At 41.5% G+C, this 24,244-nt stretch overlaps 1 protein-coding gene across 5 annotated transcripts in view; it reads left to right on the forward strand.

The window, feature by feature from the left end:
• Positions 1-213: 213 nt before the first annotated feature.
• The window catches only part of B3GALNT2 (beta-1,3-N-acetylgalactosaminyltransferase 2), a 29,847-nt gene continuing 5,816 nt past the window's right edge, over positions 214-24,244 (forward strand). Inside the window, exons 1-9 of one of the 5 annotated variants that reach the window (XM_075089458.1) lie at positions 214-488; positions 10,158-10,305; positions 11,622-11,722; positions 12,816-13,009; positions 14,337-14,432; positions 18,678-18,788; positions 19,464-19,545; positions 20,832-21,015; positions 22,689-22,814. In XM_075089458.1, the coding sequence (XP_074945559.1) occupies positions 386-488; positions 10,158-10,305; positions 11,622-11,722; positions 12,816-13,009; positions 14,337-14,432; positions 18,678-18,788; positions 19,464-19,545; positions 20,832-21,015; positions 22,689-22,814 (1,145 nt within the window). In that variant the 5' untranslated portion in view covers positions 214-385. The remainder of the gene's footprint in view (positions 489-10,157; positions 10,306-11,621; positions 11,723-12,815; positions 13,010-14,336; positions 14,433-18,677; positions 18,789-19,463; positions 19,546-20,831; positions 21,016-22,688; positions 22,815-24,244) is intronic. The other 4 variants (XM_075089455.1, XM_075089454.1, XM_075089456.1 and 1 more) reach the window with 4 other exon arrangements.

The following is a 24,244-nucleotide window of genomic DNA, read 5'->3' on the forward strand; positions in this document are numbered from 1 at the left end:
CTCCCCCTTCCCCCGACGCCTGCGCTCCCCCGCCATGTAAACCGTGAGGTAAACCCGCGCCTTCTCGGCATTTCCCGGCGGGGGGCGGGGGGGGGAAAAGCCCCCTCGGCTCCCCGATCCCTCAGCCTCCCGGGGCCGAGCCGCGCCGCCCCGCGGCATTGTGGGGGCTGTAGGCGGCCGCCGCCGCCGCCCGCGCCGCCGCCGCCCGCCGGGGCCGGGGCGGGACTGCAGCTCCCGGCGGCCGCGGGGCAGCGGAGCCCGGCCCGCCCGGCCGGGCCGAGCGGCGGCGCGGGGAGGAGCGGCGGGCGGCCGAGTCGGCCCCTGGCTCCGGCGCCGCTGGGGGAGGCCGGCGCGGAGGGGAAGGGGCTGGCTGCGGCGGCGGCCAATGCGAAACTGGCTGGTGCTGCTGTGCCCCTGTGCGGTCGGGGTCGCGCTGCACCTCTGGCTGCTGCTCAGCTGCCCCGGCGGCCCCGGCAGGCAGCCGGCAGGTAGGGAAGGCGCTGGGGCTGTCCGGGAGCGGGGGCTGCTGAGGAGAGGTCCGCGCGGCGGGGCCGCCTCGGGTGGCCGGGGCAGGGAGCGGGGCCGGGAGGCGAGGAGCCCCTCGGCGGCGGCCCCGGGGAGCGGGGAAGGGGTTCTGAGGGGACGGGTCGGGGGACTGCGCCGGCGTCTCTGTAGCCGTGGGCAGCGCTTTGGCCGGCGGGTCTGCCCTCGGGGGTCGGGGGGCCTCGGGGGGGTGCCTGCGTGGGGATCGTTGTGAGGGCACGGCTCGCTACGCCGAGCCATGGAGAGCAGCGCCGGTTCTGCGGCTTGAACTGAAGGTACCGACCGCGATTGCCACTTCCCGTGATTTTCAGCCCCTCCTGATCCCCCTTCGCCCTGTTCCCACCGAGAGGCGTGGGGAACAAATCCCCACCGATTTCCCCGTGTCGCGCCGTCCCCAGCCCCGGGAATGGCTCTTTGCACTCGCCCTGTTTGCCTTGGCCGGCTCTAAAACCGCCGGTGGTGCGAAAAGCTGTTCGTAGGGCCGGGTGTGACGCGGCGCAGGTGAAAGCGCCCCCGCGGGGGCTCACGCTGCGCCCCGCGTGGAAGGAGGCGCCGTTTTGAGGCTGCAGATCTGCGTGCCTGGTCGGAACAGGCATCTGCCGGAACAGAAACTTTTGTCAGCTCCCCGTAGGTGCTGTTGGAGAACATGAAGAAATACTTTACAGGACATATGAAAAAATGGTGGGGTTTTTTTCCTCTTGAGATCTGCTTAGAGCTTTGTTTAGCGACCCCGTGGCCTGCTCGCGAGCGAAGGCGGGCTTTGCGACCGGCGCCTGTTCCCGGTGCAGAGCGTACGCACCCACGCGTGAGGCAGCGAGAGCCCGCCGGTTTCCAGCGTGGTGAATAACGCAGGTGTGAAAGGAGCACGGTGGGCGCGTTTGGGTAGCGGGAAGGCCGCGGGGTTGTGCGGGTGGGTCTGTGTTCTGGCCCTCGCCTACCGAAGGAGCGACAGTCACCCTTGCGTTGTGAAAGAACCGGGGCTGTCATTGTTGGCCTGAAGTGCGTTTGAATTGTCTGGCTGGGTTTGTTCCTCGTCTTTCACGGTGCTGCTTTTGTAACTTCAGAGCATTAATTTGGAGTTGGAAGCGGCAGTGTGGGATCTCACGATGACCTTTCCCACAGAAACGTGTTTTTCCGCTAATAAACATTTCTAAAGAAAATCTAGAAGTTTCTCAGTTAAGGAGGGAGGGAAGAAGCTTTGCTCTTCAGAGATTCACTGTTTCAAGCAGTTATTATTGGAGTTTGTGTCTGTTACTGTGAAACTATTGTTGCATCGAATAATGTTAGGATAACTAGGATGAAAAACAGTGCTTTTTTAATACTGAAAGAGTAAGTGTACATTTTGTTTGTGCAAGGAATATTTAGTTATAATCTATTGAGTAATATACACTGAGGAGAGAAAAACTGATGCCTCAAAAAAAGGGAACTTCCATCATGCGTACGAAAATACTCAGTACTAGTACACGTGCTGTCTCTTTGTAGGCCTGGTCCTTGCATCATGATTTAAGGAAGAGCCTACCTCTTAACCTTCAAAGTACCACAATATGTACGAGCTGTAGGTATGGCTGCCTTGGCAGAGGAAAGAAGGATGAGCTGAGGGTCCTCTTCTTATCTCCTATGTCTTCTGTGTTATTTTTTATTATTCAGAGTGGTTTAGGAGCATTAATGACTTCGTATGTAAGAGTAAGAAAAGTTCCTATTTATTAAAAGGATTCTTGCATCTGAAACTATTTAAGAGATTCTGGTACTGCCTGATAAAGCCAGTCTTGTTTCATTTGATTATTGAGTAATCTTTTTTTTTTTCCCCCTTGTTTACCACTCCAGCTGCTCTTTGTTACCTACTACCTGAAATCACTGGTATGAACAAAAATTAAATCTAATCATGGGACAGTGTTTTACAAGAGCTGTGACATAAATGTATCATTTGTGTGTTCATTGGTATTTCTGTGTAGTATCCACATGCACACAAATAAAGTTGTTAAAAAGTTGATAACCTGTTTTAGTGATTACTTACCTTGACATCATTGACTTGTTAGCACAAGACTGGAATAGACATCTCTGGCCATCAAGTGTGCTTACTTTTTCTAATAAGCAGCTCTTGATCTCTGTCTTAAAATGGCATCTGGGCAGCCTACATTTATTTAGCATAGGGTTGGTGTGGCTTTTTGTTTGTTCACTTGGATACTTAGGAACAGTCTGTTCCAGAAGCTTGTGGTCCTGATTAGAAATATTTCCTTATTTCTGGCCTAAACTTACAACTGGTTTATGCCCTTATGTTCTTAAGCCTTTCAGTTAAAAGGGTCTTTCTCCTCCTTCAGGTACACCTCCATCACGTAACCATAGAGATGAAAGGTATCTGTTTTAAACCTTTGTTTTCTTAAGCTGAGCAATTCAGGTACTTCTAATTTTTACTGGCAAAACAGGCTTTCCGTTTCTGGAGAGGAGTGCATTTTTGTTGTCTATAGGTCAGATGATTTTAAATGTAAACAGTGTTCCAGTCCTCACTGGTTCCATCTGCTTTTCTTCCTCTATTGGAAGTACCACCTTTAATAAAACCTTGTTCTTAACTACCTCATGTGAAAGGCCTGCAGTCTGCCTGCATGCTTTGGCCCTCAGTTGTGTCTCTTTCAGTGCAGTATTCTGACTTTCTCTGTGTTCACGATCACTTTCACCTTGGTGGCACAGAAGATAGAGTACACTTCTTGTAGGCAGTACTCATTAATTGGAGAAAAAAAAAAGGAGTGCTTCCAAGACCGAAGGCACTGGCCTTTGCTTTGGTGTCCTGACTTTGGTGCCTCCCTGCTTTCTTTTTGTTTATCAGTTAATGGGACTGTAATGCATTCTTCTGAGCAAGACTTGTGCAAGGACGTGCTTTTCAGTTTAATTGAAGTCCTTGTCTAATGGGTTACAAACAAGTGCTATCCAAAGGAAGTTCGTGGGTAGGAAGCTTTAGTTAATTTTTGTAAAAATCTTAGATAAATGCTAATTATAAAATGACCTCAGAAACTTGAGAAAGAACAGACAGACCCGCTTTTAGCACTCCAGGTGCATTCATTGCTAATTGTGTGTTTTAATTGATGGCACAAGTCTTACTGAGTAGGAAATTACTCATTGTAGGGCTTCAGTTACAGTGCGTAATCAGGAAGCCCCACATATTCAATGGAATATGCTGCTTCTTTGCTGATGCTAATGCCCTTTAAGACGTTATTCCTTTTTCATTCCTGGGGGCGTGTGGCAGCTAAGAACAGGCCCTTTTGGTTTTGTTAGAGCGAATAATTATGCAACAGATTAAAACCCACCATTTTCTAGAAACTGCTTGAATGCCATCTGTTGTCCTGAGGTTCAGCACGTACTACTTCATGCACTGGCCTGATGGAACCATATACAGAGTTGGTTAGGCTGGCGTTTAGTGATCTGCTTTGCAGAATTAGGGCTGTCCCCATCATGGACTAGCCTGGGTACATGACAGGTGAGAGAGAAGGAGGGAGAACTTAACCTGCTGTTGGCTTTTTGGTACCGAAATAACAACATGTAGAATCAACCTCTGAGGTTATAAGTATTGCCATGCTCCCTAGAGAAAAATTCTGGCAAAATGTGGTGCTTAAGATGTTTTTTGAGATCTGTCAAGCCTGTCTGTCAGGGAGTCTGTTGCTTGGTCACAAAGCTATTTCATCTTTCGTAAGCATGTAAAGGCTAATAGGCTGATGGCCTCGGAAACTGAAACCTTCTGAAAACAGGTCAGGTTTGGCTTTGGCAGTAGCTGTGCAGTTCTGCCTAGAGTGCTAGTTGTTCCACAGCCTTTATCTATGGGATCTTCCTTTAACGTTATTTTCCAGGGATGGGCCATCCTCAGCGAAAACAACCCCCTCACCTTTGGGCGTGAAATAATTGACAAAGAATCCACAACAAAGCTGACAGTATTTTCCAACTGAATGGGGATTTTTTTTTTTAGAGTTTGCAGTTATTCTGCTGTCTGAGACATTGCAACCTACTAACAGCAGCACTGGAGTTGCGTTTTTGTGGTTTGGCTTTGGACCAGGGGGCAAGGAGTACCAGTTCTGCCAGAATTGGAGAGCATGGTTTGCTGCTGAAGGAAGCTCCTCACTGATTCTCTGGTTCTAAATTGCCCACTGAGTAGAACAGCAGAAGGGAGCAAGAAGCCTTCCTTGGGAGCTTTTTTTCCATGGCATCAGGGATTGGTAACTACTTTTCAAAGGATAAAGGTGCTGTGCTCCCCCCCCCCCCCCCCCCCCCAAAAAAAAAAAACCAAAACAAAACAAAAACCCACAAACAAAAGGTATCAGTTTTGGTGTTGCAGAAAGGATTTGCTATATTCCTTTTGTGTCTGTGCTTCTGATGCTTTAGCCATTGTTCCCAGATTTGTCTAGAAATGCTGTATCATTAGTGGTGTTTAGAGCACCATCGTCTCACCAGTATTTGTGCTGTCACTTTGCAACTCAGAAGGGCCCTGCTGTTCTATTTCTTTAAGGGAATGCTGTTAATGTAAAAAGAAAAAATAAAAGGGAAAAAAAATTGCCTACAGAGGTTTTCCTCTCTGAATCTGTAAAGCTTGTTTAAAAGCTTGTCTGAAGGCTTGTCTGTCCCAAGGAGTACTGTGCTCCTGCAGCAACCAGGGGTGCATTTTAGCTCTCATATAAAGTAGGTACTGCAGGGGGGTCATGTAGCTCTGCTTGCAGAGAAACCTGTAGTGCAGATGAGCTATAGCAGATTACTTAAAGTGAAGATTAGAGAGAGGAAAAGAGCTGCTTTTGCTCTTTGGTTTGTTCTTTTTCTCTGTGTGTCAGCATTCTGTGAATACAAACCCTCTTTATATTCAGTTAATTCCTTTCTCCGTGTTTGTTTGGGTCTTTCACAGAGCAGCACAGAAGAAAGGGAAAGGCATTTAAAAACAGGAGTATGGTTGCAGAGTCACAAGGATAGGTAGAGATAACAACCTGGAAAGTGTGAGTTTTTTTGAGGGGGAGAGGATGTTGTTCCTTTTCAGTTTTATGGTATGAAGTGGATTAGTTGAGAATATTCTTAATAACTTACATTTGGCCTACTTAGTTCCATTTGTTGATTTAAGAATAAAAAAAAATAGCTGCATGGGTAGCAGAAAATACAAAGCTAGCCTTCTGTGGAGCTCACTTATTCTAGCAGTCTCCAGTGGAGGTTCTCTGGCGCCTGTCAGCACAGGTAAGCCTACACTGCTGTGTTTCTCAGTGTGGGCACTAACAAGGAGTCTTTTCTCTGCCCAGTTCCATGAAACATGGGAACTTAATCACTTTGGGGATTGCACACTATGTCAAACTTGACTGAAAATGACTGGCAAACTTAGTATTTGGTAGGGGACTCGGAGATATGTGCAGCAAGATCATATTTACCCCGTTTACTGACAAAATCAAGCAAAAATTATCTCAATCTTTTAATCTCCTTATAAATACAGTAAATTAACAGCTTAACTTGACATTTTACTTGAGAATCAGTCTCACAGGAAGATGATGATGCATGTTAATCTCTGTAGTTTGGAATTTTGAAAAACTTCAAGAGCTATTGACTACTGCTGAGGTGGTTGAAATCTGACCAGGGCCAGCAGGCTGCCTGTCAGCAGTGGCCTCTTTCCCTGGCCAACTCAGCAGGAGACTCACCTCTGCATCTTTAGCCTTGTGGGCACAGCTTTGTGCTCCATACATGCACTTGTTTACCTCTTTCTGCATCTCTCCCTAACTTTGATCTGTTGGTAGTTCTCAGACAAGCTTGACAGACAGGTGGAGGTCCCAAAGACCAGCATTTTCACCAAGTTTCATGAAAATTGGTGACCAGCAATCCTGTGAAAGTTTGCTGCGGCTCATACTGAGGTGGAAAAACTGTACTAATAGAAATATGTGCATGGTCAGGCATCAAAGAATTATGTGGGAGCCTGTCCTTACAAATACCCCAGCCTGAGAAAGCTTCAGTAGGAGCTTGTTATTCACCAGGTGACACAAGACTGCCAGGCTGGACTTCAGTAGTCTCAGATCTGACAGAAGTACTCTTTGCAGTTGCTGTACAGAATTAAATGGATCTCAGCAGCTGAGAGGGCTGCTTCCTTTCATGTTTTTGTAGCTTTTGCTGTGGGTTAACAGCCTCAAGCAGCACAGCAAAGTGAAAGCAATTTTGTTTCTGATGCTAAAAGAGTAGGGTAGGCATTGCACATTTGGTTACTTGCGTTCCACTGGCAAGGCTTGGGCTGCGTGATGCAGCTGTGATACAGCTTTAAGACAGTAAGAATTCAAAAGCAATGCAACTAGTGATAATGTGACATTTGAATTGGAAAGGCTTCCTCCTCTTCTGCACCCCTTCTGTTAGCAACAGTTTTATGGTTTGTCATGGAATGTGGTATGTGGCTTTTTTTCTTTTCTTCCCCCTCAGAAACCACAGATTGTACAGGGTTTTTTTGTCTTTGTAAATGGAAAAATTAAAGGCTTAATTATGTTACATAACCAGTGCGAGGTAGGAGCGATTATAGTATGTATTTTTAAGCCTATTACCAAGACTTAAAATTTTCGCCTAAGAATGCACAAAATAAAACGTACGATAAGTAAGTTTGGGCCTCAGTGCCAAGTATTGATTGCTTGTATAAATAATTTGTTATTGCAACTTGGTGGTTACCAGAGTTTTCTCAACTTATGCTGCATCAGAGTATATATATGCACATATCTGAATTATCCTTATAAATAAATGATAGCTTTAGTCTTTTTTTATCCCATGCCTCTGACTTTATCTCCCCTTTTTAAAATAGTGCTAGTTCAGAGGGACATACATGAATCTCTTCTCCTGAAAGTTTAGCAAATGTTTTTTCCATAGGAAGTAGAAACTTTTTGCTCACAAGCAGAGAGCTCTTTTGTTATGTTTTTGTAAAAGTAAGCTTTTTTTTCCCCAATTTTTAGTGGTTTTTAAAGTAAAATGGCATTTGGGACAGAGAAGACAATCTTTTGAATATAGACTGCTGTAATGCTACCTTACTAAACCCGAAGATTGCGTAAAACAAGAGAGAGATGTCTGTTCTAAAGGCAGTATTATACTAATTCTGAAGCATCCATTACATTAACGTGGTTCCCACATGAATGGTTCATAAGGAAAAGCTCTGCTTATTTTAAAATATAAACTAATTAAAAGTATGTATATTTGATTTGAGTAGCTTATTTTTAGTTGTTTTTTTTAACTGATTCAAACCAACTTATGTTATTCTGAGTCAAGTCATTCCATAGAGTTTTGCTCTTAGTTTTGTTTTTCTCTGATTTGGTTTAATGAAATGGTTCTGCTTCTAATTAAAAGTGATATCTTAAAAAACTAATCTCTGTAAATCATACCTCACATGCAGTCTACAAACATGTTAGACCTCTAATGAGATTTATATCAGAAGGCTTGCAGGTAAAGCTACAGAGGCTTTCTAAAAAATAATCAAAGGGTCAAAGGGTGGAATAAAAGCCGTGAAAGGGAAGGGATGTTTGAGAAAGAATTCTGAGACTATAGAGTAACTCAATGTTGTAGTCTTATAAATGTGTGGCTGTCTCATGCACCTCTGCTGTTGTGGAGACCTGGTGGATCTTGGTTGTGTAATGGCCTCTGAAGACAGACAGAGCCTCTGGATAGTTGGTATTCACCAGCATAAAGGAAGACTAAAGTTGTATTCAGATTGAGCAATGTGTTTGATTTACAAGTTTCTTCAGATGTTATATAGGGCAGTAGGTTTGTGTTTAGCTCTGTCAGCAAACAAATCATATTCCTGAACCTTGCCACCAATTCAGTGTATGGTTGTTACTAGAGATGTAATAGTTGACTTTACTGAAAAAGTGAGGAATGAAACTAGTGGCGTGCTGCTTGGGTTTTTAAGTTGTTCTGAGCATGAGTTGATGCAAACTTTCTTAATAGGTTAATGTTCACCTTAAGTTATTGATAAGCTGGTAGCTCTTGTCAGTACAGATTCATTTAAATAATTATGGGACTTAACCTTTTTCTTGAAAATCAGTGCTTGCACACTTAGAACGAAAATATTTAGTAGAAATAGTCTGGGAAAGGCTTGTACATCACTCTGCTTTCCCTGCTCTTGTACTGTTCTGAGAATCAGTTGCAGAACACTGTTTTATTTGGCTTTGGGACTGGGGAGTCAGGTGCAAGCCATTATCCATGGCCCCTAAAGAAGGGGAAAAAAAAGCAACGTTCTGAATTCTTGTGATGTTGATTCAGTGCAGAGCAAGGCCAAGGCCTCTCCACTGCGTACTGCACACTGAAGGTGGAATATAAGGCTAGATGGATGTCTGGTGTGATTTGTCACAGCAGTTCTTGTGGCGGGTGCTGGGAGGTCCTAGGTCAGTGAGCAGTTTAACAAGACCTATTTGTCTTCTTAGTTTCAAAGTGGATAAAGGGGATGCTGGTATGGAAGGTAGTATCTAGATTATAATTCAGTTCTTTCTAGTGGGGGTATACAACACAGACTTGGAGATACTTTTTGTCTCTTTAAAATTAGATTTAAAAAACTCTTGGCTAAGATGTATGCAGTAGTTTAGAGGGCCCTCACATTTACATTTGTTTTCTTTACCTGCAGCCTAATGGACAGAAAAAGTGAGAGTAGAGCAGTCCTTTGCTAAAGCTAAATATAAATCCCTCAACTCTAGAATGTCTGATAAATTCAACTATGCAAATTCACTTTAGCTACTTGCCTGACTTTGCAGGCTCAGTCAGAGCTTGCCAGGTCTTTCTCTGGTCATAATCTTGCTTGAAATCAAGTCCACCTTCCATGATCTCTAAATTAGAACAGCACAAGCTAAATCATGGATTATGGGCATTGGTGGTGACATCCAGCTATGAATAGAGCCAGAGCATTCCCCTGTCTAGGGATGTAATACCCGGTGTGAAGACAGGGTGATGTTCAACTTCTAAAGGCTAGAAATGATAGATAGATCATACTAGATTGAAATGGTGAGACAGAAGGGGGAAAATGGGCATGTTTCTGAATCCAACAGACTTTTTAAAAATTGTATTTTTTTTTTTTAAGGTAGAATCATGGTGAATTCTAATAGTGACAGCCTGGTACCGGTGATGACAAGCCCCCAGGCTGTAGGGTAAATCATGCTGGAGGGGTATCAACGAGCAAGCAGAAGGTCCAGGCTGTCTCAAGAGTTTTGCAGAGGGAACAGTAGGACCTTGTGTCTTGTGCACAAGGTGTCTGGTGGCTGATAGGGAAGAGAAGCTCAGCAAAAGTATGTTCTCAGGGGGCAGTTTGTTCATAAGACAGGCAGGCAAATATTTAGAGAATGGAGGATGCTATCAGACAAAACCAAGGCTTATGTTCTTGCATGCTTTGTGAGTCGCAGTTTTTTAGTTTTGTTTACCTGCAGTGACTTGCGTAGTTCATTGCAGTACAGTTTTCCTAAATTGCTAGTGAAGGTTTTGAGATGTTGAAAATGTTTCCCTGATTCTGAACCAAAAGTGCAATAGTAATTCTACTTCTTGTTTTTAGCGTTTCAGGTTCACAGTACTCTTGCTTTTGAGATGCATTTTAATCATTGCTTGCAACTCAGGCTTGTGGAAATATGTGCATATAATAAATCTCTGTCACTTTGTATTTGTAGGTCCACTGGCCTTCTTTCCTCAGTGGAAGCTGAAACATTATGATGTTATTGTAGGTGTTTTGTCAGCTCGACATAATCATGAACTGCGCAGTGTTATAAGGAACACTTGGTTCAAGCACCTGAAACAACATCCCGCACTGAGCCAACGGTAATTTCTAGTGTTTTGTAATTCGGGGTTTTGTGAGGGGGGGTGGGGAAGGACTATGATGCTTAAATATCTTGATGTAATTTTTTAAAAAAAAGTATTTAATTTTTTTGCTTTATTTGTGAGCATCTTGTACTCTGATAATTTTTAAAATCTGCTTAGTAATACATAAGAATACTGCTTGTTGTGGGCTGGAACTATTTTTTATACAAGGAATAAAATGTAATTGACTGTTCACTGCTGTTTGTTTTTGCAATTAGTTGCCACTGTTCATTAGTGATGTATAAGACTTTCCCTTTTTTGTGTTCCAATGTACACTTTGTACAGTGTGCAACTTGAAATGCTTAGTAATCCAGGATACCTGAAAGCAGGCAGGATCACGTTTGGTGAGAGACCACAAAAAACCCTCTTACAACAGCCTCAGCTGTGAAGTTCAGGTTTATTTCCCACTGCACCAGGTACACCAAGCTGCTGCAGTGTGAGTGACGAGCAGAACCCTTCCTGATTGCATGCATAGACCAGAGAGCTTGTTCTTGCTGAGAAAGTTCTGCTGCAGTTCATTCTTGGAAACATTGTCATCTTGATAGGCCTCACATTTGGTACCTGCCTTGCACTGAAAGCCACTTAGTGTTCACAAATTTGGTGTCAGCGTGCAGTTTGGAGTGAAGCGTAGCTACCTCAGGCATCTAAAAATGTGACCTTTCATAGCTTATATGGAGTCCCAGGAGGATATTTAGCTATTAGGTGAAAGACTGGGCTAAGGTGAATGCTCTTGCTCTTCATACTGCTTGTCTCCTGACTGTGGCACAGCCGTGATTGGGGCTGGAAAGAGCAACTTGTTGTTCTGCTACAACCCAAAGTTGGGGTATTTCATCATAATGGATAGTGTGGAGTCCTTGTTCCTCCTTCAGTGCTATGTGTCTTTTTCTTATTATTTTTTTCATTGCCTTTTGAATGCAGAATATTGAAACAATCTTGAATTAATAACAAACCCAGGCAGGGAAAGGCAGGGCTTCAGAATCCTTCAGTGCTGCCTTAGATCTTTTTCTGTTTAGTATGCTGGCTGTCTTGAATCCCATTCCTACTTGCCAGTCTTCCTGTGCCCTCATTATGAAATGTAAAAGTCTAATGTGGGTTTGGAATTGAGCCCCTATGAGGGGATTTAAGAGGGTTGCACTACATGGAGACACTCATTGCTGATTTTTAAGGGGTTCAAAATCTTAATCCTGTGAAAAACAGACCATTGTGATGAAATAAGTTTATTGAAGATGGAGGGAGGAGGGAAGAGAACTGGTGTTAATAAAACCAAATTATTTTAGTGTCCTTGTGAAGTTTATAATAGGTGCGCATGGTTGTGCTGTGCCAGTGGAGGACAGAGAAGACCCCTACTCCTGCAAACTTCTGAATATCAGTAACCCAGGTACAGAAATAAACTTTTAAAAATTCTCTGATCGGAAATAGAACTAATCATCTTTTGTTATGAGAGTGGTTCGGGGTGGTTAACTGAGACAGTCGATCTTGAAAATAAATGCCACCTAGAACTTACTGTCTCAGTGGTTCCATAACCTTCAAGTACCATGTCCGGGCAAGAAAGTGAGGTATCTTTGGGGGTATGAAGGGGAGGCCATTGGCTTCTGATGGATTTGCATTTTCCTTGCTTTGGGGGACAGTCTTTCCCATATAACATATGTTTTTAGTTGGTCCGCCTGTAAAATGAAGTTGGAAAGAGCTGGAATGACCCAATCCAGTGTCATATGTGAAGGCACCAGAGTCCTGAGTGCCAGGTGGACGACTTTGGTGGCGAAGTGAATTCTAAGCAAGTTTGGCTGATAGGTTTTTTTTGGATTCCACCCTTGAGAGGGAGCAATTAAGAAATGTACCATGGGGGAAAAAATGAACTGCTGACATATGAAAATTCCTAACTAAAATTGTAAATTCTTCCTGTCACCTTTTTTTTTCCTATTTAATTTTTGTTCTTTAATTGTAAGTTAACTAAGGACTGCTCAGCACTTAAGCTATGATTCACCATAAAATGAAACTTCTGTTTCTTTCTCTTTGAATGGCAACATCCACTGCTTAACCAATCTCGCATGAATAAATGGTACCTCAGGGCTTAGGGAGGAGATAATGCCAAAAAGCAGGCAGCTGAATTAAGTTGAGGTGTATGCCATTTTGATACATGAATAATTATTTTAATATGCTAATATACAGATATACATGCAATCAAATAGTATTTTTGCCTTCACTCTGGATTTATTGTGTTTCTATTATTTTCTCTGTGGATATGTAGGCATTGACTTGCAATTGCTGGTAGCTGGCAGGTTGCTGCATCTCTCCGATCTCCTTGCTGCAGTTATATTTTCTTCTCCTCTAGTGTTTGATTATCCTTCCGCACTTGCAAGCCATGCTAATTGATTGGAATGCTTTGCATGTATTCGGTGTGCTTTGTGTGTATCCAGTTCAAGAACTATGACTTCTTCTCCCATTACCTCTGTCATCTCTTCTTCATGCAGTTTTGAATCAGGAGATTGAAGCATTCAGCCTCCTTGAGGACGTACCTTCTGTGCTATCTGAAGACAGAGTTGTCAGTGTGAACTTCCGCGTACTTTACCCCATTGTCATTACCAGTCTTGGGGTATTTTATGAGTCTGATGGGGTGGGATTCCAGAGGAACATCACTGTAAAACTGTACCAGGCAGAACATGAGGTAGAGTATTGTAGTTGTCTTTTGAAAGTGGACTAAAGCATGTTGTCTCTTTATTGCAGATTAAATTCTTGCAGATAGTGACATGCTGTGTTGATGATTTCGAAGAGAAGTACTTAACTGACAAGCATATGAATTATATTTTTCTTCTGTTACATTGTAAATTCTTCTTTTATATATATATACACACACAAGGTGAAATTCAGAGTGTTAATTTAAATGTCCTTCTGAAACCGCTTATATCTAATTCCATGACACAATTTTGATTGCATTTGAGGTTCTAAAGTATTGATAGGTATTAAGGGATAAAAAATAAACTGTTGAATATATTTAAAACACATGGGCAGAAAGAGACATTTGGTGCCTTCAAGCAGAGAGGTGCAGGACAGCTGTAATTTTTTCTTGTTTGTCTTCTGGCAAGACATTTTGAGATTTCTAGAAACTTATTATTTACAGGTAATAATCAGACTTCAGTTATCATTCCCCCCACTCCTAAGATGTTATGTGTTTGATAGAATAGCTTAATCTGGAGGAAAATAATCTCTGAGCATGATTGTTGCATTTGGTATATTGCATTTATTTCTACCAATAACTTGGTAGGTCAATTTCAAGACTTCTGGCTACAGTAGAAAGAATTTTAACTTTAAAGCTAATAATTAAAATTAAGTGCAGAAAATATATTGAAGTATGGCTTTTATGATGAACTTCCAAAGAATTGGGTTTATGATAGCAAGAAAAAAAAATATACCGTAATCAGGTTTGTTTGCTAAATGGTAGAGTTCTAGAAGTTGAGAGCCTAATAACTTGATCTGCATTAGCTTTTTACTTCCAGTGAGGGAGAAAAATTAGTATCATAAGAGTGCTTGGAGACTGTTTTCTGAGGATTGGGAATCCGGCAATGCAGCATCTTTGTCTTTTGTTATCTAAGAGCTGTTTGGTGGCCTATGTAATATAGTAGCAATTAAGTTTTAGGGGACAGCATCCTCTGTTGCGATCAATAGTAGTCAGCTATTGTAAACAGAAGGTAGAAAATGTGTAGATTGGGAGATAAGTCTCAGTCTTCCAGAAGGAAGTGCTCTGTTGGATGGATTCTAGTTGAACTTTTGCACTCTTATTCCATTATTGCTTGCTTCCACCATATCAGTCCAACACTTGAATTCTGTGGAGTCTGTGAGACTGTTGTGAGAATAAACTTTTCACGAAGTTTTATACAATAAATAAGCCTCTTTCCATTGTAACTAACTGATATGATCAAGATTTGCCTAATCTCACAGCACGTTTAATCCTTGGGTGTTTTTATATATTTTTTTTTAATTTCTGTTGTTCACAGGAAGCTCTTTTCAGTGCTCGCTTTAGCCCACCAAGCTGTGGAGTGCAAGTGAACAGATTGTGGTACAAGCCAGTAGAGCAGTTCATTTTGCCAGAGGTATGTGCAGTATTAGAACTGTTCTTTGAAGTCAGCTGGAGAGACTGATAAAACTGGCCTTTGCTTGAGGCAGAAAAGGGCGGGTGAAGACGTCTAGTTGAGGGGGATATGCTGAAATGCAGAATTTCTTTTTCACCATCTCATTATCACCAGTAGTTATAAAGTAAAAGCCAGAAAAATACAAACTGATTAAAATTTACATTGGCAAATAGCAGCAATTTCAGAAACCTTTTCAGTTTTTGAGTGAAAATTGTACCTGCTTTGATTCTGTGGGAGAGTTTACCAGAGAATGAGACACTTCTTTCTCCCTCCTGCTTTTTCAGACATTAGTACACAAGATAGGGAGTGGAGGATGCCACAGGTTTCTAGGAAAAATAGGCTTCTGCTTCTGATGTCTTGGACTTAATGGCAAGATATTGTGTATTACATTTGCAATGACAGTTTTAGTTGAATAGTTGTAATCAAGAAGCACTTACTTGAGGGCTACTGAAATCTTGGTTATTACTTTCCTGGCAGCACCAGCGAGGATCTGCTCATTCACTGAGCCACACAATGAAACAAGAATCAAAACCTCAGGAAGATCTGTAGTAGAGTCTGTATGTCATGTACTAGATGGAGTACGTGATGCAGAGGAGACTGACATTTTGGTTTTTAGAACCTGTCACCATCTTAGGTCTGAAGTGTTGGGGTATTTTTTTTTTTTTTTTAAGTGGGTGCCCCTCAGAAATTTGGGAGAGAACTGCTTTTTGGTCAGTAATGAAAGCGTTAGCATTCTTGCTTGTCCTGAGACACCATTAGCTCAGCTAAAAAGACAGGGTCTCAGGTTGGAGTTTGTTTTTTTTTCTGTGTTTGGGTTTTGTGGGTTGGTTTGTTTTTAAAATCCTCTTTTGGACTGCACCCCTAATCGCAGAGTAGGGTTTTGGTGTAGGGCTATAGAACCTACCTGTGGCTGCTTAGGAAGGAAGGTGATTAAGCACAGAAGGAGCAAAATATAGGTAGCTAAAAACCTGGTATTATTATAGTGAGGGTTTAGTGAACACAAGTTGGCTCGGAATGAGAATTCTAGTTCAGCAGACTCTCCCAGGTACAAGGAATTGTTCCCAGTGGACCACTGATCTCTCATCAGATATGTCAGCTGCCATTTTAGGCTGTTTCCCTTCATTTAAATATTCTCCTATATGACTGGACCCTTGCTGCTATTTCTGTAATTTGTCTTTGGGTCTGGGTTGTTTTGTTAGTCAAGAAATTGTTTTATGAAAGAATAGAGCAAGAGAAGACTGAAGGGGGAGGACAGGGCAGTTTAATCCCTGATTTATTCCCCTGGCTCTATAAGAATGAATGCATTTGGAAACCTGCGCCTCTTAAGGGGCATCTGTAGCTGATTAATTGGTTTATCATCTTAAACAGTTTTTACTGAACACAATGCAAGTTTGTTATGCTGGCAGGGGACCTTTTGGGTGAGAAGACCTCTTGCAGTATATTCTACATATGTTTTGACGATCTAATTTGACAGCAAAATGATTCAGGTGTTTTTTAATTTGGAAAAAGGAGTATTGGTTAGCCAGTAATTTGGTAGTATAATGTGTAAGCCTTTTCCCTGTAAGGCACTGTTCTGCAATACTGAAACTCTAGGCAGTTGTAATTTTCCTGTAAATGAATGCATTTTTCCTGAAAGGCAGATGGGAAGTATTTCATTTAGAAAGGGAGTATTAGTATTCATATATTTCTTTGTGTGGGCTTCCTTAATCTGATACGTGTCATGCGCTGAATGCTTACAGGATAACATGATGTTTCTAATGTAGATTAATAGCATTTATGTACAGCATGTACTGTGATACTTAGGATGCTGAACCATGCAAGATGATTCAGAGGAGATATAACGCCCACATGTTCCTATCTGCTTGTTTGAGAGCAGTAAATTTAGTGAACTGTTTAATTGTCACAAGATGGTTTCTGAGACAATATCTAGTCTCTGCCTTTCCACCTTCAAGAAGTAATGGATTGTACAGGCTGCTGAAGAGCTTCATTCGTCTTCCAGCTGAAGTGCTGCTCTTTCTGCTCGTCCTGGGGAAAGGGAGGGAAATGCAGCATTAGAGTAAGCATCTGGCAGGCCAGATTGTCAAAGACGGGATTGATCATTCAGCTTTGGAACGGCTGAAAGCGCAGAAGAGCAGAACCACTAGCAGATAACTGAAACTCACCCAGGGATCTTACAGCCACGTCTTAGCAATGCACTCGTTTTGTCAAAAAGCCACGGGCCGCTTGCATGAAAATGGGACTGCGTACTATGCGTACTCTGTATTACTAATGGGAAGTAATTGGAGAAACAAAAAGCCCAGCACTGTTTAACATTAGGAAAGGAGTTTGGCAGGGCTGCATCATGTCAGTACACCTGTTCGGTATTCACTGTGAATGCCACTGCGCTCTGGCAGCAACAAGGCTAGAATTTAAATGGGGGAAAAACAAATTATATAGTCTCAGGTGTGCCACTAGTGTTTTGCTTTAAGCGTTTTCAGGCCTCAACTTTCATTAAGTAGCTTAGAGTAAGAATAGCTGAAGGCTGAAATCATTAGAAAATTTGCTTACAAGTCTCTCAACCTGGAAAATAATGATAGTTTGCTGTTTTAGAACACCTTGTGCTGAGGTTCACTGGTAATGACTGATTAAGACTCTTGGTACATGTTTGAAGTCAGTATCAGTAATAGCCCGTGGTGAGAATTTCAATGTTTCTGGTTGCTGAGGAGTGAAAGGACTCTCAGGCTCACCAAACAACTTACCAAAGTTTGCATCTGTAAACAAGATGCAGAAGTGGGATTAGACCCAATCCCTACAGCAAAAAAAAATTGGAATGGGGAGATGGCAGCCACCCCAAATACTCAGTTTATCTATGTCAGTTTTACTGTGCAGGGTGTCCAGGGGTCCTGCCACTAAAAAAGTTTTAGCAGTGGTCCATTTGTTTTGATAACTGACAGGTAATTAAACTAACCAGGGGAAGGTTTTGAGCATGCAAGTCAGGCTTGAATAAATCCTAGCTCCATTATTAGATGATAAAGCTGGCATTATAAATAATAGATGGGAGACTTCTAAAATACACAGCTGTCATTAAATACTGGGGCTGCTGCAGATGTTAAGACCTACTTCTAGGGGAAAGCAAAGAACTGAGCTGAACTCTAAGCTAGACTTAGTAGTGTGCCAGTAACGGGAGAGTTTCTGAAGTAAAAGGAAGCTGAAATGGGGAAGAGCTGAGAAGTTAGTACAAGTAAACAGACTTTCTACAGCAACAGAGATGCATCTACAAATAGTTGAAACAAGTTGTTTCTCTGTTCCTAGGTCCACACTAGCTACCGATGTTTTTCCTATGAAATTGAGAAAAACAAGATGGAATGCGCTTATCTAGCAGTCAGGAGTATAATAACCCTATAACTACTCTATATTACCTTGTCATAAGGGTGAAATTGCTTTAAAAAAATATAATACTACCAGTACTCTTAACTGTACAAAATGTCCCTTTGCATGTTCTCAGGGGTCTTCAGGAAAGTCTTAGTTTGGATTGTTTCAAGTTGAGACGAAATGCTTTTAAATACAAGAATTTGCATACACACACACATATATATAAAAACCACGGAGTGACATACTTAAATTGACAGTTAAAACCAGAAATTTTTGAAGATATTCATTTGTCTTTCTACTCCTTTTGCTGCCAGCCAAGATGTGAGGTCAGAGTTCTGCAACTCTCCTACAGTGGCTTCAGACAGCTTTGCCAGGATAAAGGTGGCTGTATTTTTCTCTGGGTTTTGCTGATGTGAGGATCGAGTCTCTGATCTCTGCTTTTGGCAGATAACTAAAAAGCAGCATTTATTTCTGAATCTGTTTTAACATATTCTCTTTGTAATGCAGGATTTTATAGTTGATTTCTAAAAATTCACTTCAGGTCACCTTTAAATGCCATGTTAATGATTTAGAAAGCCATAGCCCTTTACATTAGACTTCTGTTAAAAGTTTAATGTTCCTGATATAGGGATTAATGATGAGCCTTAAAAGAATTATTCTGTGTTACTGAGTTTTGCAGATGTATTTCTTTTATGTGTAACTTACTTATATTGAAGTATAAGTAAAACATGTTGTACATTCAAGCTATATGTTGTGTGAAGTTGTCTATTTTAACATAAAAACCCCCAAACTCTTTGATTTTTGTCCTTTGAAGTCTTTGAATACCTGCATAACAGTGTTTTGCTCTCTTACCAGAGTTTTGAAGGTACCATTGTGTGGGAAAGCCAGGATCTTCAGGGCCTTGTTTCAAGAAATCTTCATAAAGTGATGGTGAACGATGGAGGGGGTGTTTTTAGAGTCATTACAGTGAGTCACCTCACCTTCCCTTCCACTATATTTCTGTTTTTCCTGTAAGTCTTGGGTATTTAGCATTTTGCTTTCCTGTGTTTCTCTGTAAATCGTTAATTCAGTTGGGTGTCTCCTGTTATTTCAGAGGGGAAGTTTGCTTTGCCTGGAAAAAAGACAAGGGCATGCAAAAAATGGTGCTAATAAGTGGCATTTTCTTTTATTTTGAAGGGAGTAGAGTTCACCTATTGTCTTTGTGAGATAATGAAGCAGTATCAGTATATCAGAGATGACAAAATGTGGGTCAGAAATCCTGTGCTAAATCCCAATTGATGGGATTGAGCCTGTCTTGCTTTTTGGCGGTGTGTCTCTTTTCCTGTCAAAACGTTGCTTGCTTAAACATGCTGTGCTGGTGTAATTTAGCCAGAATAAGCTTACGTTTTGCTCTCAACTTCAAAACCAGTTTTCTAGAAGTTTCAGTGGTACCACTAGTTTTAGGTGAAACTTCAAAAAAATGCCACAAAAATTTACAGTTAAAAATCTTAGTCTTTTATTATGCAGGTACCTAAACCAGAAGGGCTTTAAATTAATTTCATTCTCAGTTGCTGGAAAATGTCACACCTTAAAGTCACAGGGAAAAACACATCACGAACAAGAGATGAACTAATTTATTTCTTTCCATTAATCTGTCTCTAGCAGGCAGGGGAAGGATCACTGCCACATGAACTCACAGAAGGTGTGGAGGGAATAGCAGGTGGTTTTATCTACACTATTCAAGGTACGTCTGCAAATCATAGCCTCACGTTTGATGTTATGATAAAACGGGAACTTTACATTTCTGAGGTAAAATTCATGCTATCTCTATGAACTTGATCAACTTAAGTTTTCTTTTAGTAGAAACAATTGATCTATTTCTGGGTTTTTTTAATGCCTAATGTCAATGTCCTGATATGATTTCTTTGCTTGCTCTTTGTCAGCCACTCCAATTGACTTGCATCCCTTTGTCTTTTTATTAACAGAAATACCACTTTCATCTAGACTTTCTTCTCTGTCCTTGTTCTTTGTTACTCAAACCCAAGTTAAAAAATGTCCAACGTGGTCCTCAAGCAATCTTTCCCTGATAATTTTCACATTTTTTCCAGTCCTGCTACTTTTAGAAGTACTGTAGTTACTGACAAACAGTAACTACCTACCTAACATAGCTTGCTTTTCCACCTCTATTTTTGCCTGCTTACACCTATTTCAGCAGAATGTTTGCAGACCCTGTAAGAGTCCTTTCCAATGGCGAAGATTTTGGCCACGTAGCGCTAGAGTTGATGTGTTTTTATCGGTCTATCGTAGTCAACATAAGCAGTGACTTTCAGAGCATTATCCCTGTGTTTTTGTAGTTAGTCCTGGCAGATATAAATTGGGCAGTCCTGTTGTCTTCTCATCTGTGTAGGAGCCTAAACTGAGGTTTAGGCTAAAGCCCTTCTATCCTGTTTGTCAAAAAGTTCTTAGTACCACAAACTATGTCCTTAGCAAGAAGTTCAGCATTCTTGCAATATCTTTTTAGCTTTTATCTAGTCAGTTATATGATGAAATTCAGCAGCGACTACCTATGCTACATCAAAGCAATGCCATTGATTATATTTAGCATAGGATTTGTTTGTTTGTTTTGGGTCTTATTTATTAATGCTAGATATATATGCTTAGAAGTAATTGATATAACTGTAGCCCTTTTATTCTACCAAAAAGAGTAATAATGAAGTCCCAGACAGCTCTTTATATTAAAGAACCTTAAAAAGTTGGATCCTTTTATTACTGAAAAGGAAGATAATACTTTTTTACTTTGAACTTTGTGTAACCTGTCTTGGACCTTATGCAAAAATATATTTATTTGTTGTTATGAAACTTTTAAAATTTCATAGATATTTTTTAAACTAATTGCAGGATTTTCATAACCCTGTTGAGTTGAATACTTCAGATTCATTTTGTCAGTATGTCGTGTCTGATCCAAGAGAAACATGTGAAATAGTACGTGGGTATGCATCTTTGTTTAATGATGGGTGCTGCTTCTTTCAGAAGGTGATGCTCTTTTAAAAAGCCTCCATACTCGCCCAGAAAGGTTTGCAAGTCACATAAAAAATCTTGAAAAAGAAGATGCTTTATTGAAGGAAGAAAGCAGTACCTATGACGATATTGTTTTTGTAGATGTTATTGACACTTACAGAAATGTTCCAGCCAAACTGCTGAACTTCTACCGATGGTAAGTTGAAAAGAGAGCGTTTTCTCTTAGGAATGTTGCTGTTTGTAGTGCAAGATTGACCCAGCATGTTACGTTACCTGACAGGTTCCATGAAATATATACCTTATATGATTTACCTCATTAAGTTGTATTTCTCTCTCACAATTTTTGGGGCATGTAGTGTATCTAATGAATAAAATAACAGGATCTGTATTTCTTGAATCCTGACCTTTGGTGCCTCAAATAGGCATGAGTTGGCAAGACAGGCTTCTGCTCCAAGAGTCCAGGTGTGAAAATTTCCATGTTTCCTTGTAATTTCTTTTAATTTTTTTCTGACTGAAAACTAGCAGCTTCAGTCTTTTAAAGGATGGCTTTTGGCCAGCGTGTAAACTTAGTGTTTCAGTTTGTGGCCATTGACTCTTGTCCTATCACTGGCCACCACTGGAAAGAGCCTGGCTCTCTTTACACCCTCCCTTCAGATATTTATACACGTTGAGCTCCCCCCTGAGTCTTCTCTTCTCCAGGCTGAACAGTCCCAGCTCTCTCAGCCTCATAGGAGAGACACTCCCACCCCTTAGTCATCTTGGTGGCCCTTCGCAGGACTTGCTCCATCAATATGTCTGTGTCTCCCTGAACTGTGGAGCCTAAGACTGCACACCGGGCTCCAGGCGTGGCCTCGCCAGTGCTGAGTAGAGGGGAAGGATAGGAAGCTTGTGTACAGGGGGGACAGAAGGTTGAGAGGAAGAATTTTCATAGTGTATTACGCCGTCTGTGGTTAATCTAGTAAATTATTACCTCTAATTTGCCATTCTTTCTGTTACTCCAAGACAACTGTTTCAATTAATTGATGTTGCTCTGGAGTGAGAAATATAGCTGACAGTTCTAGTTACTTGCAAGATTATGCACTCATTTAACAAATTTCATGGTTATGAATGGAACTGAAAAAATGAACCATGCTTTCGGTTCTAAAAAGGGAGTTTAAATATGAAGACTTAGATATTTTTGGTAATCTCTTACAGGTTAGCAAATTTTTCAAGGTTTAGTAATAAAAGGCTTAAGGAAAATGCCTTTCTTCTGAAGAGAAATTACCCTTAAAAACAATGATTGTTAATCAGCCAAAGAATAATCCCTAGAATTTTAAGCTGCTAAGGTTATTTTACAAGTGACAGATATTCAACTATTTCAGACAGTTAGATTACTTTTTTCATATCTGAAGGGTGCTTTATTGAGGAAGAGTAAGTACCAAGTTGTTTCCACAGATGTTTCTTACAACCTTCTACAGTTCTATTGCCCTTGAACTGACTGTCTCGTCCTGAAGAGTAGGCTACTGACATGTAGCCACTGGCTTTTAACAAAAAGGTGTGCTACCATTGTCAGAAGGGATTCATGTCCTTCTGAGGTCAGCACTGTTTAAGATGGACAGTGGAGTTCTGTCCTGGAGAACAAAACTTCCAAGTTTGTTTTCTCCAGCTCGTACACAAACCCATGTTGCAAGATCACCACAGGACGCAGCTGCATCTCCTTTCTGTAGGACAAGCAGTCAGCCTCAGTCAATAGCGAACACACCTAAAAGTCAAGGCTAGGAAAGACATTTCTTCCCTCTTCCTTCCCACTCTGCTTCCCAAAAAACCCTTGCAGAGCATTCTGTTGTGGGCTGCAGCTCAGCATCTCATCGCTTTTCTTTTTGGCTACAGGACAGTTGAATCAACGAGTTTTGATTTGTTGCTGAAGACAGATGATGACTGTTACATTGATTTGGAGGCTGTTTTTAACAGGATAATGCAGAAAAAATTGGACAGGCCGAACATTTGGTGGGGAAAGTGAGTTGTGTGTGTTTTTTTTTTTTTTTTACACCTTGTCTTTAAGCGATACCATGCCTTTAGTGAATGGTTTACTGCTTTAAGTCTGTTTTCTTGTGGGTTCCCCTTTTCTGCCTATGGAAGCTAGTGATAAAAAGCAGGACTTTTGTATGTGTAGAACTTTGAATCTCAAAATACAGAAATTGGAACTTTACAATAGCTTTCCAGAGCATGCCTTTACAATGAGTTGAACTTGCTGAATATCTTACCTAGTTTTAAAATGTGTTGTATATGTCTTTGTCGTGGTACTTAAGTAAATACAAGCATTCCAGCAGTACAGTAAAGTTAAAATGCAAGCACATACTAGAATTGCAAATGTTACTTTTTTGAAACCACTGTGATTTTCCTGGTGGGCTTGAGGAAATGAGGTAAATGGGAGAAACAAAATTGTCTCCATAATATGCACTTTATTTTGAAGCCTGTGAATCACAGGCATTGCTGCACATTTTGCTGCTGTCTGAAATGGTAGGTCCGATTCATGAATTCATGAATGAAGTTCCCCAGCCTGCATTACACTTGTGAATAACTAGGAGGATCAAAACAGTCCATCCGTGGAATGCATTGGTGTAACACCCACTACAGCAGAAATGCTATGCTGCTATAACATTCCAAATAGCACAACGGCATGATGCGTCTTCCTGTTTGCGGATATGCAAAGAAAACGTGAAAACACTGATGTGTCTTCCTGTTGCCGTCTGCTTACTGAAGAAAAGCTGTCCTTTGCTGCTAAAGGTGTCTTGCTTCATGGGATCTGGTACTGACTGTTGCTTACTCGTAAGGCGATTTAATAAAGTGCGTGGAAGTGTTTGTGTGTGTAAGCGTGTGGAATAGCTGGCTATCTTGTGGTGATCTCAGAGATCTGAGTGGTGGGCCTGGGCCTGCGCCTGCATTTTCTAGCCTGTACAAAACCACCGGTTGCATAGTGCCTGCTAAATTTTCTTGGAACTGTCTTTACTGCAAGACAAGGCTGTTCACTGTTAAGTGAAGGTAAGATAGGTTTATTCTAGCAATGTAAAAGGTCAGGATCTTGACGACAAGATGGAAATCAACTTGCAAAAGGAAAAACAGCACTATGTATAAGCTGCCTGGGCTCCTGTTCCAGCTGCTGTAGGAAAAGTTCTTCTGGAGCATATTCTCAGCTATAAGAGCTGAGGATGTGATACCAAAGAGATTGCAGTCCTCCTCCTTGGTGTCCCTACCTTTGTGTTGCTGCCTACCATGGGCCTACTCCTTGGCTAGAGCTTTCTGGTTATGTGTTCAGCTTTGTGGGTAACCACTGAGTGTAGCGGAGTCTTCCGAGTGGTTTTGGGGAATCTTTCCAAGCCCTTACACCTTTCGACTGAGTGACATCTTGTATACTTGGACTTGAGCACTGGTGAAAGTGCAAATGA

Source organism: Phalacrocorax aristotelis, chromosome 3 (genome assembly GCF_949628215.1).
Source record: "Phalacrocorax aristotelis chromosome 3, bGulAri2.1, whole genome shotgun sequence".
Classification (NCBI taxonomy): Eukaryota; Metazoa; Chordata; class Aves; order Suliformes; family Phalacrocoracidae; genus Phalacrocorax; species Phalacrocorax aristotelis.